Here is an 18,790-nt window from a genome sequence, read left to right as displayed (position 1 = left end):
TCCCTTTCTTAAAGTCTTAAAGGGAATACCTGGATTCCCCAGGTATTCCCTTTAAGACTTGTTTTTAGATCATTTGAATTTGTGTATTAATCTAAATAAACCTAGAATATTTTTTATTTACTGTACAAGTAAATCTGTCTTATTTAATATCTACTGTAACAAGAACATAAATATTGATCTAGAAAATTATTTTTGTCTTTGTAATTTATGCTAGTTAATGCTATGCTAGTTCACGAAAACGATCATGCTGAAGCTTCAAGATGAGAAGCCTGGTAGGGAGACCATCATCTAAAACCCAACAAGCTGGTTAACCGGCAGGGTTAGACTGAGTGCAAGGGCTGGCTGTCTTTGCTGTGTTCTTCACTGACACTTGCACTTCCTGTGAGAGACTTTGGGCATTAGGACCACAGTCACCAAGCTCCACTGAGCCCATCACAGCAGACTGATGGTTCCCAGACGGCCTGCTCCCGGTCTGCTCAGGGCACACACTCACAGAGCTAATGGAGAGCTGCCAGATGAATAACTGAAACATTAGTGGCAGCGAAGGTGGAATCTGTACTTTTACAGTAACTCCTACATCTTGTGCTCTGTGCAAAGTCTAATTAATCTGCTATGATCATGTACTCCAAAGAGAGCGGAGAATACAGAATATCTTTAGTTTTTTGTTTTTTTGCAGAACTACATGTTGACACCTGGGCAAACACATAACCGCACGATCCACGGACACACTCTTGTGAGCTGAGTAGTTCTGCCCCTGGAAGCTAAGTTATTTAAAGCTGGCTCTTGACTTCATCTTGAGTCATTATGGGCTTCTGAATTAAACATCACAGGCCTCAGCCTCTGGCTCCTGCAGAAGCGCTCTGCCGTGCTTTGCACCGGCTCCGTCCTCTTCCTCAAAAAGTTACATTCGCTAACACCACTCCACACGCTTTTCTCTCTCATGTCTGTCGAGTGGTGCCGAGCCGAGACCTAACGAGAGAGAATGGCACATCACAGTCCTTGAGAAGTGGAGGATGATGTGTACCGGCCGAGGTCGTTTCACACGCTTTAGCAGTGAGGAGTTGTCAAATAGCCATGCTGTGTTCCTCACCCATTTCCTACTGTGCATCCCATGGGGCTGGGATTTACTTTCACCTCCTGTGGGGCCTGCAGCTTTCTGCATGAAATGTTTGTTTGTGTGTTTGAATGTGGGCGTTAGATGAGCTGGTCATTGCATAGCAGTAGTCTGAGACTGCATAAGAGACACACAGAGTGTGATGGGTGCTGGAGTGAGTGCTTAATCAATGTTGGAATGTGTGAATATAACAAAATTCATGATTTTTAGTATTGATGTTGCTGTATATTAAGTTACTACTTAACATCAGAAGGTCAGCTAAACATGTTAGAATGGCGTTTCTTCAACTTTCGGCACTTTTACATCAAACAAATTTCAATTTTTTTTGTTCCGCCTTACAGTACATTGACATTTATTCATTTAACAGACTGTTTTATCCAACTTTATACAAAATAATACATTACTATAAATACAAATTAATAAATAAAATCATACAGATTTTACGTGCACATGAAGGGGGTTGTGGGGAGTGGAGGAGAGAGAAGCATTAAGAGGGAAGTTAGCTAGAGGAGAGATGTCCTAGACACAACTAACGTTACAATTATATTCTCTTGAATTTTGATATGGCCGACACACGACCAAAGAGACGACGTTCCGATGAACAAATAGCAAAGAAGAGGCAAAAAGGAGAAGGAACCCACGAAGTCCCGAATTTACATCGGAAAAGCACGGAAGGGAGGGGGAGGGGACTGGATGAGGAGGAGGGAGGGTCGAGCTAGCCTCCGTTTTGTTTGACAATACTTCGAACGTCAACAAGAAGTGACGTCACCCAACGTCGCTTAGAGCACCTTTAAAGCGGCCGCCACATGAAAAACGGAAACAAAAACAAAGCTGGAGAGAGAGATCCAAGCCGAGTCCTGATAACAACCATATCAGGGTCCTGTATCGACAACCTCACGTTGCTAATACAGTACATGTGGCTTATGTACATTTCAGAAAACCCCTTGCTCACAAATATTAAATGCAAATATTGTCATAATTCTTATTATCTGTTAGTTCTTTTTCAAAAGACAAAAGTGTCAAGTTGTTACGGCATCCTGTCATCTTTGTCTGTGTCATCTTTTGTTTCTTTTTTAAATGTGTCATAGATAGCGGTTTAGCCATTTTTGTATTAACATAAAAAGGGAGCTGCTAATTGGAATCCAGGTATTGGCGTGAAGAAGAGCATAACATTACTACTGCCGCAACGTAACTGAAGAGACGAATTAGCATATTCTTATTAACATTAGGATAGAGTTATAATGCATGACGAAAATCACATTTAAAATATTTATTGAAGAATTTTTTTATTAAAAAAAAAATATATATTTCTCTGGATCTGACAGGCCTTGGTCCACCCGTAGGTCCGTCCCTGTGCTAAACAGGTTGCACTGGCAGGAAGTGACGTCATAGCTTTCATAACTGGGTGCAAAGTAACTGTCTTTTACCAACTTGCACTTTAAAATGTTCTGCATATACAGGCTCATAAACATTAAAGGGTTCACACAAGGGTCTTCTTCTGTACTAGACACAAGCTGTAGGGTGTTTGCTGCACAGCATCGGCTTTGACGTGGCGTATACACCCACACACACGCACTTGTGTACAAACACACGCACACACAAACACACCAGTCAGTAATGGGAAATAAAACTATGAAGAAAGGGGGATGTTTTGTTCCCTGCGCAGCACTGAGTCAATTGACCTTGAAATGAACAGCAGCACTGGGGGACAGCGAGGTATGGATACATTTAAGAGCTGGGTGTGGGTGCCAGGGGCCAGCCTACTGCCTAATGACGGACACACTGCTTCATCCATCACCATGCCACAGCCAGGGCACCCAGCAGGGCAAGGCTTTAATCACCTCTCTCACTCATAAACACACACACTTCTTTCACTCATCATGACGGTGGACTCTTGTATTTGCACTCTTAAAGGGACAGTTCACCTAATAATCAAAATTCTGTCATTATTTATTCACCTTCATGTCATTCCAAAACTGTATTCATTTCTTTCTTCTGCGGAACACAAAATAAAATATTTCGGAAAATTTTGGAAAGTCAAATATTTCGGGAAATCATACAGTGAAAGTCGATGGGGTCCAGTGTTGTATTGACTTTCTTAATATGAACAATTTTTGTTTTGTTTCAAAAGAGTCATACAGGTTTAGAGCTGCCACGGTATCATTTCTCATTTTGCTTAGTTTATCAATCAATCAATCAAAATTGATTGATAAACTAAGAGCTTAAAGATAAACTTTAGAGCACATAATAATTTAATAATCTAAAGAACTTTTTCCCACTATAAATAACCTTTTGTGCAATAGAAATTTACATGAATCTTGATGGTTCTTCATGGAACCATCAATGTCAATAAAGAACCTATGTTTTTAAGAGTGAAAATAACACTGTTGACTTTCTTTCTTCTACTTAAAGCAGTACCTAAAATGCATTTAGACACCTGGATTGGTTATTATATGTGCCCACACTGTATCACACACTCACATTAGCATACTGTGCTTTCACACACTCTAAATGCTAAACTTCACCCACATCCTCACACTCTCAACCATTTCAATTTTATCCTAATGAAATCAGCTACAACCTGTTTGATGCTCCATTCTCTTGAAGGTCGCTGTCGCTTTTTTCATAGAGAAAACTCTTGATGCTTCATTATGACACTGAGCTCTACATCATGTCTAGAGTACATTGTCTTCCTCTAGAACTGAGCCCAGCGGTACTTTGAGAGCACAGCCCTTCTATCAAGTTAAAAATAGTGATACAGATAGAGACAAAAAAGTTAAATATTTGTTGCGGCATATCAGAAGTGCTGTGATTTATGTAACATGGGTTAGTGAAATGGGTCTGCTTGTACACCCAGTGGGTATGTTCCTCACCACGCTCACAAGAAATGAGTCAGAGGATCTGTCTCTCCCATGCTTTTTTCCCACAATCCTCTAGGGGTTTCCTGTCAGCCGAGTGCAGCGCTTGGCCGTGTCTTTTTGTGCCGCGGCTTTGAACTCCTCTCTGACGCTTTTCTTCTCAGAGCTACAGAAGCACTGGTTCTTTTTCTCTTGGATTCGTTTGTGTGCTTTTTAGCTTAATTAAGATATTTAACCTTGATGAGGTTCTTGTTGTTCTTGTGCCAAGACTTTCTCTTTTAGCTTTTAAGTTTTTAGCATTTGTGATGTTTATGTTGTGCCATACTTTCCCAAACGCTCTTCCTGTCTGTTGTTGTTCAAACAATTAGCCCTGGCACCAGATTCACACCAATGATTGAGATTAAGAGGGTGTTATGCCAGGCAGGAAATGGGTATGCGGCTCTCAAATAAAATATGGGACCTCAGTAAAGCGTCATTGCTTCTCTAGTGTCTCAAAACTGAATGCCATGACGCATATGTTCCAGGACACTAAACCGTGCTTGATGTTAGTCAGGTCATTCCTGTGGAATCTTTTGAACACTGTTATTTTTAAAAGATTAATATGCATGGGTTACAATTTTAAAAAGTATTTCTATAAAATGTAAATCAGACTTTCAAAATTATGTAAAATTATGTTATGTATATATTGTATTCATATATACGTATATAATGATATTCAGACAGATAGATAGATAGATAGATAGATAGAGATTCATTGCTAATTACTTGCTTGTGTTTGTGCTGTTGTTTCCACACTTCCTGCAGGATGATCTCATGCATGTCACAAATTGCGAGCGTAATATTTTATCCAATATATTCATACATATTTAGTTGGGGCACGATTTTCATAACAGGAGTGACTCATTCACATGACCAGAAGCAGCAGTCAATTGCAACAAAACAAGTAATGTTCTCATGTGTCCCGATTTGAACCAGCACCAGCTAAATATGAAGCCCAAACCGCCTGCTTTCAAACAAGTCCAACTCAAAGACAATCTTATACGCACAAACGCTTATCTGCCAGAACACTCCGTCCCACCCCCACGCTGCAATAAATCATCCGTAATATGCAGATACCTATTTGAAACCCTGTCCTTCTTCCCAGCCCTTCAGGTTGGAGTTGATGCTGGTTGGAGGCAGGCCTGAGCAGCAGTAATGACCCTGAAGCTATTACTAGTGGATATTTATAGCACTTGAGGCCGGCTATGGGGCAGCACTCATGACCACATTGGCTTCATCCATGTGGGCGTCCAGCTACTAGTTGCCAGGTTACCACGGTGCTTCCAGGTACCTGTGTGTTCCCCAGACACACACACACACAAAAACAGAGAAACACCTTTAGAATTGAGATCTGCTCTCTTTCTGCGAGCTTAAAGCAAAAAACAAACAAGCTTTAATTGCTTTTCTTGCTTACCAATGAAAAGACTAGAGTAAGAAAACAATTTCTGTGAATTCAAGCACAGAATGCTTCCTAATGAAGTTTTTTTTACCTTCATTTAGCATGTAATGCTCTTAAACAGTGAAGTCAAGGGATAAGTATAAGTTCTATAGACCGGCAGTACAAGATCTACACGCCTCTGCACTCCAGGGATGAGCCTAGCGTAAAGGTGCTGAGCTCAAATGAATGCCTTTAATAATGAAAAATGCAGTTTGCGCAATACCACAAGCCCTGCACACGCTGCAACTCTATCCAAACTTTGGCCCCCTTCTCCCTCATCAACAAACCTGGAAGCAAGCCCTGGTCCTCCATGGAAATGTACCACAAACATGGCCTAAAGATTACATTGCACAATTAATCAATACCTTTATGAGATCGCATTTTCTCCACCAAATAGTATCCAGGCTGAAAGTTTCCTCCTCAGTCTCCTTCTTTTGCTTGTTGGACTTGTGTTATTAAAAGAGAGCAGCCAGCAGGAAATTAAATTAAATTAAGTTTGCATCCTGATAGATTTATAAGACACCGCACATTTTCATTGTGTTGTTGTGCCATCGGAAAGAGAGAGGGTCTAGAGGGGGTGCGAGCGTGATTGTGTGGGTGCGTAAAAGCTCTCTGAAGAGACAGAGCGAGAAAGGAGTGAGCCGTAGATGTCATACGCTTCTGGCTCACTCTTGAATTTACGACCGAAGCACAGCTTCACAGATTACTTATATTTGGATGGGTTGTAAGTCTGCCAAATGTGCATTGTAAAACAGGGACAAATGTATCGGCGTAGGAGGGACCGAAAAAGAGGAAAGTGTATGTGTGTGTGCGGTGGTCATGGCTTGTGTTTATACTGTATGTGGTATTGGCTATCTGTATTTTTTACTCTGTATGCTTATATGAATATAATGAAATGTTGGGGTCATAATTAACCCCAAAATCAAAAGGAAAAAATATGAAATTATGGTTCACATAGAAAAATTGGAGCTTATTGGAGCTTATTTACGATTCTATAATTATATATGTGAATTATAAATTATTATATAGTTATATATATAATTTGCATTATTGTAGGCCACTGACAATTGGAGATGAAGGTTGAAATGTGCTACCGTTTTCTTTATACATATTTCTTTTTTGACAATTTAATCCATTTGACACCCATATATGCATGATAATGTGTTTATGTTTGCCTAATGGCATGAGTCTGGGTTTTACTTACTCCTCTCATGCTGGTTAAGGATTGAGGGCATGGCCTGGTGATTACCACAGCTGCTTGTCCCATATGCGGATGTAGCGCTGGTGTCTGCTCCCACAAGCTCACGGCTACAGCAGCAGGACCCATGCCTGAGAGTCCTTAGTTCGCCCTCTCCAACCAAGTCCCGGTCCAGCACACTCCCTTCATCCACTTGAAAGAGAATAGTACACCAGAACTTACTCTTAAAATCCTCTCATGAAGACAGATTTCCTATGGATTTAAATTTTAAATCAAATCTTTTCCTTTTAATCCATCAAAGGTGCTGTTCAAACACCTTGACACATTCCCTTTGAATATCAAGTGTGCTGGTTGAAGAGTTCAATCAAAAGTTCTTGCTGTGAATTACAGGGCTGTTTGATTTTGAGCTCTCTGAATTTAGCTTTTGATTTGTTCTGCCGTCTTTTTTCGTCCTGCAGACTTTGTCCCCACTTTCTGTGGTCACTGTTCAAGGCTTGTTAGTCCCATGCAGAGATTGTGAATGTTCTGTCTAATTGTGATTTGCAGTCCATTCAGTTGTAGTCGGAGAACTGTTTGATAGAGGAAATGTCAGTCTGAACCTGGCCAACAGCACTGTAATAGAGGGGTTCAGAGATGTCTAGTATGAGAAGAGCTATGAAACTAAAGCAGCTTCCATAAGTGACTTAACATTTTAGTATAAAGGTGCCTACAGATTCTGGTTTCAGACCAGGCTTCCAAGGCACCAATCTTTCTTGGCTCATCTGTTCATTACCTATCCCTCTGAAAATGTTTGTTCTGGGTGTCATTGCAAAATTGAGAAAATATATTTTTCATAAGAAAATAAAGGGTATTTTTGAGGCCATTAAGAGACCTTTATTTATTTATTTTAATGTATTAATTTATTTATTAATTGCATTGTGACTATTTTCAAATATTATTGTGTTATATTAAATTATATTGTATTATGTGTATTATATATTGGACTTTTTTTTTACTTTTTTATTTATTGTCACAATAATGCTACAATGATATATTGTCTCAATAAAAAAAATTCTTAGTGGTCTTAAAAATAGGTACCTTCCATAGCACCATGGTGTCATGACAAATGATCTACATAAAATAAATCCAAGTTAGATTTAGAAATAAAATAATTATATATATGTGCTTAGTTAGTTGCTACAGAAATTATTTTTTGATAGGAAGATTTATGCATACATTTTATTCATTTATTTATCAATAAATGTATTAATAAATTGTATTATTTATTATTATAAATTGTTTCAAAATATATTAAAATTATAATATACTGTATATATATATATATATATATATATATATATATATACTTTCAACTGCTCTGTCCGACTTTTGAGCTTGTGGGATATCATACTGTAGGCAGTGAAGTGTGCATCTCTTCTGAACAGGTTAATGCAACTTAGTAGTTAAGGCTGGATGTTACGCAAACATTGTGGCAGAAATTATAAAGGTACTATTTATACTGCCTGCTAAGCTTTCGGACACAGCCGTGATCAGGTGTGGTTACCATGGTGCTCTCTGTAAAAGTGCCAGCGGCTGTATGAATGTCTTTCTCTGTGTGTATTACCCCATTGAGCATGCAGTATGCATAGATTTTGCACATGTGCGTCAAAATGTAATGCTGAAGGCGGAGGCAGCACAGAGCCGCAGCCCCCAATTCACTCAGCACGTAATGCTCATAAAACTAATAAAAATGCTAATGAAAGGGACAGTTTTCTTCACTGTTTCAGTGTACGGCTTCGGTTTGTGTATGCGTTATGTATCTGCATTTCACGTGACATTCAAATGTTGGTGTTCTGGAACGAGTGGGATTTTGTAGGAGTGTGTGTGTAATCTCTGTGGTGACAGGGGACCGCTTGTTTTGTGACTGTTTACAGCTCTTTGTAATCAACGCTATTTATGATTGCAAACGGAATTGATGTTGTTCATACTGGCTAGATATGCTTTAAACAACCGTTTTATTCATAAGCTGCCAAAATGTATCCAGCGAACACTTACTGACCTGAAATTGACAGAATTTTTTTATGTATAAAATAAGCCCCCACTTTTGAGTTGACAACCACAATGGTACAAAAAACAGGTACTTTGTAAGCCTCACACAACTCTTCTCTGTTTGGGGATGTTCTGTTCCTGGTTTTATCCTTTCTCTGAATAACTTTGGCACTACGTACCATCAGGAAACATTTGCACCACTTTTGCGCACAAACAGTTTTATTCACTAACCACTCTTGGCTTAACCAGGCGCCACTGTGTGTATTTAAATTAAATCGTTGTCATTCTTTTCAGTACAAACATGCCTCCTTTCTATGTAAATTAGGCTTATTATAGATTACACCTTATTCACAAGACTCAGCGCTATTTGCCTGTGCAATTAATGTTGCGCTAGAAAGCAGACTCTAAGCTATTTTATTCAGAAGAGACAATGTGTGTTTTCTTGTAATCATGACAACAGTAAATCCTCAAATGATGGAGAAGAACGGGCAGAAAATGACGTCTTTCACTTATTCTCCATTTCCATCACTCCATAAATGTGGTCAAGTGTGCTGGCTAGCTGCCAAATATACTAGCTAGTGCTAAACACACAATAACTAACATGATCCTTAAAGGCTCAACAAAAGGATTTTTGGCCCCATATTTGGGCTTTTAATTTTTTATATTTACTAAAAAATATAATTTATCATTTTAATTAAATGTTTAAATTGTCTTTCTTTCATTGAAAAAGTAAAATGTATTACATTTTCCTTAAGAACACTTGGGACAAGCTGGAAATTATACAGCTATAAATGTAATTCCATAAATGAATTATAACGTTATTATGAAACCTTTCCACTCACCACACTACATCTTTTTTTTTTCTTTTCCTCTTTCTCTCTCTTTTCCCCAGAACCCAGACATTGTGCTGGTCCACTACCTGAATGTGCCAGCTATCGAGGATTGTGGGAAGCCGTGTGGGCCAATCCTGTGCTCCATCAATACAGACAAGAAAGAATGGGCCAAATGGACGAAGGAGGAACTCATTGGCCAACTAAAACCCATGTGTGAGTGTCCAATCACATTCTGTCAACTGAATGCATAACACAACTGAATAATCTTACTGACCCCAAATTTTATATACTATGTATGTATGTGTGTGTATATATATATATATATATATTTTTTTTTTTTTTTTTTTTTACTAAAATACTAAGTAATATGTAAGAAGTAAAATAATAAATTTAGTGAGGTTTGCACTTAAATTAAGTGTGGGGGGGGGGGGGGGGTGCACTCCATAGTAATATGTTGACAATTTAATTACACATTTTTATTATGTTACATATCTTGATTACATATTACAAGATGGTTCACACTGCCACAACAAACACCAAAAGGATTACAATACTGATACAGCAAAACCCAACAGTTGTTGGTGCTGGTTAGGGCAGTGTGAACTAGCCTTTAGATGCTTAGACAATGATACATGACGTTGTCTTCTATAATTTCTGTATGATTAAAGGCAGGGTCGGCAGTTTTTTTCTAAAAAAAAAAATTCCAAATTTGTTTAAACTTTCTTTATATACTTTATATACATAATTAAAATGTAAGTACTCTGAAAAAGAGAGTATAAAAATCGAGTGTCTGTAGTCCTCTCAGGGCGCAATTAACACGCTACTTATTTCCATTCGGAACGAATGAAATGATTGGCTGGACGACTGTCACTCTCCCTCGCTACCTTGGCTACCACCTCTGCTGCTACAGGAGCTGCCCACATGCGTGCACCCGTTTGACTCGAGGAGAGGAAGAGGCACGGAGAGAGGCACGGAAGCTAGGAAGAATCACAATTATGGCAGAGAAAGAGCAGTCAAAATTCCCAGTACCTGCATATACAGTCAGCGAAGGCAAACAAGGCAAAAAAAGGAACTAGTAAGGTAGAAAGGTAGGCTACTTGTCTCCGGAGTGTAACGTTAATCCTCATCAGAGCCAACAGTGCTTTCATCGTGGAAGCTCTTACATGTAAAACACCGTATATGTTATGAATCTTGCACGAAATTCACCTTCATCACAGTGTAACTGATGGTAATGGGAAAATGTGTATCAATGCAACCTGTTTTTAGCTCGTTACCGAATCAAACTCAATATATTTTAAACTTTACCAGTATCGATATTCTAGCTTGATAGTGAGTACTAACAGCCATGTTAGTTGTTTATATTCATAATGATAAAGTTAGGTATTTTATTACATGTGATTCTGACATGATGTCACTACATGCACTGCGCTCCTCTCCGCTCGGCGCTGGTAAACGCGTCCTCCAGCTGAGCGGTCGGCATCGCACGTTCATGTGTTTTGGGGGCGTGGCTTTGGAAGGAGCCCAGAAGGGAGGGGGTGGGAGTGAATGGAATAAGTAGCTGTGTTTATTGCGCCCTGAGAGGACTACAGACACTCGATTTTTATACTCTCTTTTTCAGAGTACTTACATTTTAATTATGTATTGGTATATAAATAAAGTTTTTAAAAAAAATTACTTTTTTTTTTTAGAAAAAACTGCAGACCCTGCCTTTAATGCAAGACCTGTGCTGTTTTAGTTATGTGATATTTCACGAGAAGTTAGTCTCTCTCAGCTCAGCCTGATCTAGCTTATCTGGCCTGTCTTAGTTCATAGCAGGACAAGTCTCCATGTGGAACCCTTGACATTATTATCTCACCGTCTGTACATGCCTACTCCAAGGCGCCCGGGTGTCCCAGGGTCAGTTGACCAAAGGAAACCTGTCTAATGAGGATGTAGTAAAAAAAAAAAAAATGATGACGCCATGCATATAATCATGTTTACCCAGAGTCTTGTGCGGACACGTCTCTGTATGTGATGCCTGGCATTGATCATTCGAACTAGGACAGGGCTGTCAAGGTAATGAATATATGAAGTCGGATCTCTCGCGTCAGCACTTTTAGACACAAGATGTCGGCGAGGGGAATACAGACGAGCTCAGCTGACATTGTAATCGCTACCGCGTGTTACGATTCCCTTAAGAGCTCTCACGGCAATCACTTAAGAGCTCCCTTTCACATTGACTTTAAGACACGTGCTGTAAACTAATGTGTTCATTACACTCCATCTCTGATCTACATTCAAACCATTTGCAGTAATGCATGCAAGTCATTAACATTGCAAATGGTGTGGACAATGGCAAAGGTGCGAGATGTCTTCCACCAGTCGGGCCAGTGCACTGAGACTAGGCTAATAGGGCCACAAGATTCACCCTCATGATCTTCAAATAGCCATCTGTGATGTGAGCTCATCTGAAGAGCAACAGTACCACCTAGTGGCGGAGATGCAGACATGCAGCCTGTTAACAGTCAAAGATTCATTGTGAACTATATTAGCCATGCATAATTCATGGATGCATTATACATCAGCACTACAAACCCAATTTGTTCCCTTGAGTGACCCATATCATACACAAACAGCTTGCATTCATTAACGTGGCGAGGTGTGTTTTGAGTTGGGAGTGAGTAGCGATGCATTCTTCGACTGACAGTCCTCAGAGAAAGACTGCTGTAACCGTTGATGGGTTGCGGAGAAGTTTCAGTAACTCTGCTTCAAACATTGTAATGCATTTGCATCAGATACCATTGAAATGCATCAATGTTGAGGTTGCATCATCACCTGCTTTGCACGATATGAGCGTGTTTCATCATTGTAGTGTGAAGAATTTTTATTTTTGCCCTCAAGCTCTATTATGCAGGGTGATATTGATGTTTTTTACAAAGTATATTACGAATTATATTTTAATTCGCCATCAAAGCTTTGAGCTTTCTTGTTATCTATAATTCTAACTTTTTGCATTATAAGAAAAATTAAACGAAATCCTAAATATGTTTTTTTTTTTTTTTTTTTTTGACAATAACCAGCAATATCTCACTATTGTACTTGAAGGTAAATAATTTGATTTATTTTTCTTTGTTTTTCTTGTTTAGTTCAGCCACTTTAAAATAGAGAATACTTTTCACAATCAAATGAATTCCTGACAGATAAGATCAAAGCTCCAGGTTTTTTGTTGACGTAGTTGATTTTCAATTACCATTCAGAAATACATCATCTTAGACCTAGTAAAATAGGTTGTAAATTTGGTTTTATGTTCAAGTAGGCGTGTGCAGCAGAGGTCAGATGGCAGGTCATGAAAGGTATCAGTTGCTTAGTCACAGTACAGCTGGAGAGCAGAACAGGCCGGCCTGATTCATTTCTCTCCGCTGATATAATTTAAGAGACCATGGACCAGCCATGCCTGAAGCCCCCTTAGTGCTGCATGAGCAGATGATCAGAGACGCACACAGTAGGAGACGAGAGATCTGGTGTGATTTATGTTTCCTGAACATAGGCTGCGATTAAAAATTGTAGATTTAAAAAAAGTTGATGGGTGTGGTTATGGGGTGCTTTAAACTTGTGGATATGGATGTGGCTGGCAGAGAGAAGAATCTTTTGATTTGATTTGTCAGCAGCATTTTAAGTATAAAATCTAACCTGAATAATGCAATAGCAATAATTAAAAACCTCTAGAGATTGTGTTCAAAACTTCTGAATAAATATGAATTATACATTTTATATTATAATACATACATAATATATTATAATATTATTATTAATTAAATTTACAAAATCTTACAAAAATCTCTTTTTATACATTTGTTTAATTTAATATGCCATTTATTACTTTTTCCACCATTTTTAATTATATATGTATTATGTTTTTAACTGTAATGATATTTTACTATTCTTTGATTCTTAATTTTAAATTGCCCTGTGGTGAGACAGTAATTTTTTTTTTTATTATTATTATTATTATAAAAAATGAAATACATGAAGAAATACACTAAAGAAATACATGAACTTCATTCCCCTGACAACATTTGGGCCGATAGAAGCCGATTAGTAACCGCCACTGTGGATCTCTGTGAGTCTAAATCAGTGGATTCTTCTTCAGATCCTCGCAGCCGATGTCACGCCGTATCCACCAAACCAGCTTGCCCTTTCATTACATGACCTGCCTTGTGCTGTGACTCTGGTTCAGGCTCACGCTGCGAGATTGATTTGTCTGTTGGAGCATGGTCATGCTGGTGTAATGGCTTATGGAACGCCGCTGCGATTCTCTGGCCAAGCACGGAATGGCAGAGCTCAGCAGAGCAGAGAAACCTGCTGTGTATGTGACAACTGTTGTGCCGGCTCCGGCTGGTGACGCAGCACTGTTTGCGAGTTCAAGCCAAATGCTTTTGTCTCTTTTATCTATTTTTGACTCTGTGTCTCTTTCTCTCTTCGCCTCCCTTTTCCTCCCCTCGCTTTCACATGCAATCTCACCTCAGCTTGTTACGCACACTGAAGTATAGCAAAGCGTGCACAAGCCATATTAAGGTAGCTCAATGCTGTTTGATATTCTAAATACCGTTCCTCTCCAGAGATTGCCACATTTCCTTTGTTGCATTCATTTTTCCGTTTGCCATTTTTCTGTTCCAGTTGTTGTTATTGTTCTTTTTCTCAGAGGAGAGAGGCTGAGCTTGGAAATGATGGCAGCAGAGGGCATAAACAGCAAAAAGCACCTTGTCAAAGGGCTGGGGCTTTTACTTCAGCTGAAGTGAGACAAGGAAGACTTTTGCTCTTTTTTTCCCCTCCCTCCTCAGCTGAAAATTCACCTTTAACAGGCCCAAATCTGTTCTTGAACTTTCCATGTTCCTGTCTGAGGTTAGAAAGTAAACGGCTCTTTTTCTCGTAGTACTGGACAAAGTGTTTTTGATATGGAGTCTGGTTCTGAGGTAAGGTCAGGGATGTAGTGCACAGGCGGGCTGGGGGAGGGCTGGAAGGCTCGGCTGGTGGGCTGACGACTGTGTCTCCTCTCTCCCTCGGCAGTTCATGGCATCAAGTGGACTTGCAGCAATGGGAACAGCAGCTCTGGCTTCTCTGTGGAGCAGCTGGTGCAGCAGATACTGGACAGCCACCAGACCAAGCCTCCTCCCCGGACTCACAACTGCCTCTGCACTGGCACTCTGGGTAAGGGACAGACAGGAGGGCTGGGGTGTGGGACAGAGGCAGTCAGAAAGAGACAGGTAGAGACTGAGGAAGCAGGTCGTGCTTTAAATATGTCTTCAAGAACGTTAAAAGATGAGGTGAGTGTAGAGCAGATTGAACGCCTAATTAGAGTACAGCAGCTTCTAGGTCCAGGATGAACATTTCATAGATGTGCTGATTTATTGAGCTGTCTGTTGTAATGACACCACTGGGGGGCGTAATGTTCCTCTGTATCTGTGCAGTCAGGGCAGTCTTTTTTACTCAAGTATACAACAAATGAATTTTCACCTTGTACTTCATCACAAATATCCAACACAGCACTTTACAATCCCATGGTGTTGCTCCTGTAGGGTGCCGTTACTCTGAAGCAAATTGAATTGAGTGTTTAAAACAAATGATTGTGGGGATAGATTGATTGCCATTTGTTTTATGTTCATATAAAATTAATTTGCCAAGTTTGCAGTATAATGACTAATGAGACATATCAGCCATTTATTAACAAAACGGTAAAGCTGTGTGTTGGCTTCTCATGAAACGATTAATACTGATGATTGATGGTCTCTATAAAGACTTGAATTAATCTCAGTGTTCATTCAAAATATCAGCATCAAAGCATTTTCAATTTTAAAGACATTATGTGGATCATTCTTTGAATTCTTATTATTTTCATATTTAAAGCAAACAGAGCCTCTTAGAGTGGTGTCATATCTAAAATAGTAGTGTAGTTATTATGATGTGCTTTTTGTATTATTCTAATGTAGTTTCAATGGACTAAATAACAGGGGAAAAGGGGGAAATTTATGATTATGTTCATTTAAATACTGTTATTGTTAATAATAATAATGTAAATATTGACAATAATACTACTAATAATGTTCATTTTAAATGGGCATTTATTAGGCCATTTCATTCATTAAGTTGTCAAAAATATGAATAATTCTGAATGAATTTTATAATCTATATGTATATTTTGTATATAATAATAATTATTATAATAATGTCAATTTTGATAATACTAGGGATTCTGTTGATTATGGGAATAATGTTAATTTTAAAAGGGATAATGTCATTAAGGAGTCAGAGATATTAATTCTTCTGAATTAAATAGTATGGATAATGTATTGTTTTTTATTATAATAATTATTAAATGTTAAAGAGTTTGGAGAATGACTCGCTATTTTGTTATGTCTCTACAGGTGCAGGAAGCAGTGTGCATCATAAATGTAACAGCGCCAAACACCGGATAATCTCTCCCAAAGTGGACCCTCGCTCAGGAGGCTATAGCAGCACCCACTCTGAGCTCCAGAATAATGATGTGTCAGAGGGTAAGACAGAGCACAGCCACAGCAGCAAGAACAGTGGAGGAACAGGAGGAGGGAGCGTGCGTGAGAAACGCAACGGCAAGGTCCACAAACCCGTGCTGCTGCACCAGAACAGCACTGAGGTGTCCTCCACCAATCAGGTGGAAGTGCCAGACACAACCCAGAATTCCCCTGTGTCCATCAGCAGCGGGCTCAACTCGGACCCCGACATGGCTGACAGCCCAGCGGTCACAGGCATGGGCCACGTTGCCTCTGTCATGAGCAGCCTATCCCAGAGTGTTTTCATGTCTGAGGTGACTGGGGATCCCGTCTACAGCATGTCCCCCACTGGAGGGCCCAATACACATATTATGGGCCCGGATGCCACCTCTCACGGTCTGGTCTTGGCAGTCCCCTCTGACAGCCACAAATTTGCCTTTCCAGGAAGTGGGAGCGCAGATGCAGGCGGTCCTGGATCAGACGGGCTATCCATGCTGTCTGCCTCTGGCATCTCTGATGAACTTGTTCTCTCCAGCAGCCTAGACTCTGGCAGCATTAAAATCCCAGAAACCACTATGAACTTCGACCCTGACTGCTTCCTAAATAACCCTAAGCAGGGCCAGACATATGGGGGAAGTGGATTAAAGCAGGAGAATGGCACATGCAGTGCCTCGTCCTCCTCAACAGCTAACACCAACGGTTTGCAACGCTCGCCAACTATATCTGATTCAAACTACGTCTTCAGTTCTGCCCTGGTGAAGAACATCAAGACTGAGGACACTTCCTTTGAACAACAGCTGGCCAAAGAAGGGAACTACCAGGTGGGGGCAGTCGTAAGCTGTAGCGTTTCCAGCGGCTCTGGCGCCGAGAACTCACTCACCTTGACCCCTGCTTCCTCTCTGCTACCATCTGGAGGGGGCCTGAGTCCGAGCACCACCCTGGAGCAGATGGATTTCAGTGCCATCGATGCAAAGCAGGACTACTCCACAGGTGCCACTGCCGTAGGTTATAGCCAGGCAATGAACAACTTAGCTCACCAGAACCAATCTCCAAGCTTCTTCCTTCAAGAACCACCACAGCCAGCCCAGAACCAACAAGGCCGGCAGAGCTCCAGCCAGAAGGGCCACTTGCTGGAGCATAACTCCCCTGATGGAGGCTACATGGGTCTGCAGGTTGTAAAGACGGAATCGCCCGGCAGTAATGGTCACCTCCACCACCATCACACCCACCAGGGCCAGCACAGACCCAACTGCAATGGAGGCTCACCCACCGAGGCCCAGGGACAGGCTGGCTCACTGCAGCTCCTCCAGTACCAGGGAGGTTTTCCAGGCCTTGGTCCAGAGCACGAGGATGTGGTCGGTATGGATCAGAGTCGTAGTGTTGGTTCCGGTCAGGCTGGGGCCACTGAGAATGGGACAGATGGTTTACTAAAGTCTGGGGATCATCTACAATCCTGCAGAGGAGGAAACGGAGAGAGCGGAGGGGCAGATCACTTCATGCAGCAGAGCTCTGAGAATGGAGCCGAAGCCGTGTCTTTGAGGAATGGAAACACCACGAGCGGGCCCAACAGTGGCTCACAACAGCAACTCCAGCCACTGATTCAGGGAGCTAATTTGGTTCAGGGGCTCTACAACACTAACCACGGGCTTAGTGGACCCGGCGCCAATGGCGGAGGAGGCACAGGCATGGAAATCAGCTTGGATCATTTTGACATCTCATTTGGAAACCAGTTTTCTGACCTCATCAACGACTTCATCTCTGTAGACAGCGGAGCCACGGCTGTAGGGGCTGCGGGAACGTTATACACCCACCAGTTGGTGGCCCCACCTGGGTCAGATGGAACAGCCACCTCAGGTGCGAACCAACAGCAAGGTCAAGAGAATACAAGCAACAGAGTGTCAGGATACAGCCCCTCAGAGCTCTGCCTCCAGTCATGCTGCAGCCCCCAGTCTTTAGGTGGAGGTGCTGGCGCTGGCGGAGGCTCAGGAGAGACAGGATCACTGGCCTACATGCATGTAGCTGAAGTAGTGTCAGCTGCGGTGGCCCAGGGCACTCTGGGAATGTTGCAGGCCACCGGGCGACTTTTCATGGTCACAGACTACTCTCCAGAGTGGTCCTACCCAGAGGTATGTCTGTTTGAATTAAATGCTTTAAATTCAGTTTTTCCTGCATTTCAGTTACATACTCAGCATTATTTCTTAATATTATTATTAGATGCTTATAATAACAACAAAAATCATTATAATTCTTATTTATACATTTTTAGACACATTTTTAGATTATTTAAAATTGTGTCTTTAGTAACCCATTTGTGAAATTACCTTTATATTATTATTATTACTTTTTTTTGTTATTTAAAATGATTTTAAAATAGCTTAATTTATGAACCCGGTATTTGATCTCTTGCTGTTGCATTATTGCACCACGAGATGGCAGAATACCCTTGAAAACAATTTAAAACGTATTGCTGTTGTAGTCTTATTTTCTTCCACAAGATGGCATTGTAGCATGTGTATTTTATTCTCCTTTCAAATACTTCCTTTCTTCAAATCTTTATTTAAACCTTTATTTATTTTAATAATTATGATATGATAAACGTAGGTCATGTGAGGATTTTTTTCCTCCATATTTCAGGGTGGTGTGAAGGTCTTAATCACAGGATCATGGCAGGAAGACAACAGCAGCTACTCCTGCCTGTTTGATCAGATCTCTGTCCCTGCCTCCCTCATCCAGCCTGGAGTTTTACGTTGCTACTGTCCTGGTAATTTCACTTTCA

General features: G+C 40.5%; 1 protein-coding gene across 1 annotated transcript in view; it reads left to right on the top strand.

Moving 5' to 3' along the window:
- camta1a (calmodulin binding transcription activator 1a) overlaps window positions 1–18,790 on the top strand; it is a 424,467-nt gene that overhangs the window by 375,011 nt on the left and 30,666 nt on the right. The window contains 4 exon segments of the mRNA XM_084099066.1: window positions 9,568–9,721; window positions 14,555–14,695; window positions 15,910–18,140; window positions 18,649–18,775. Coding sequence (XP_083955192.1) covers window positions 9,568–9,721; window positions 14,555–14,695; window positions 15,910–18,140; window positions 18,649–18,775 — 2,653 coding nt within the window.

This window comes from Abramis brama (genome assembly GCF_963993115.1).
Source record: "Abramis brama genome assembly, chromosome: 22".
Lineage (NCBI taxonomy): Eukaryota > Metazoa > Chordata > Actinopteri > Cypriniformes > Leuciscidae > Abramis > Abramis brama.
Note: the sequence above shows the minus strand (reverse complement) of the source record. Positions and strands in the feature narration are given on the sequence as shown.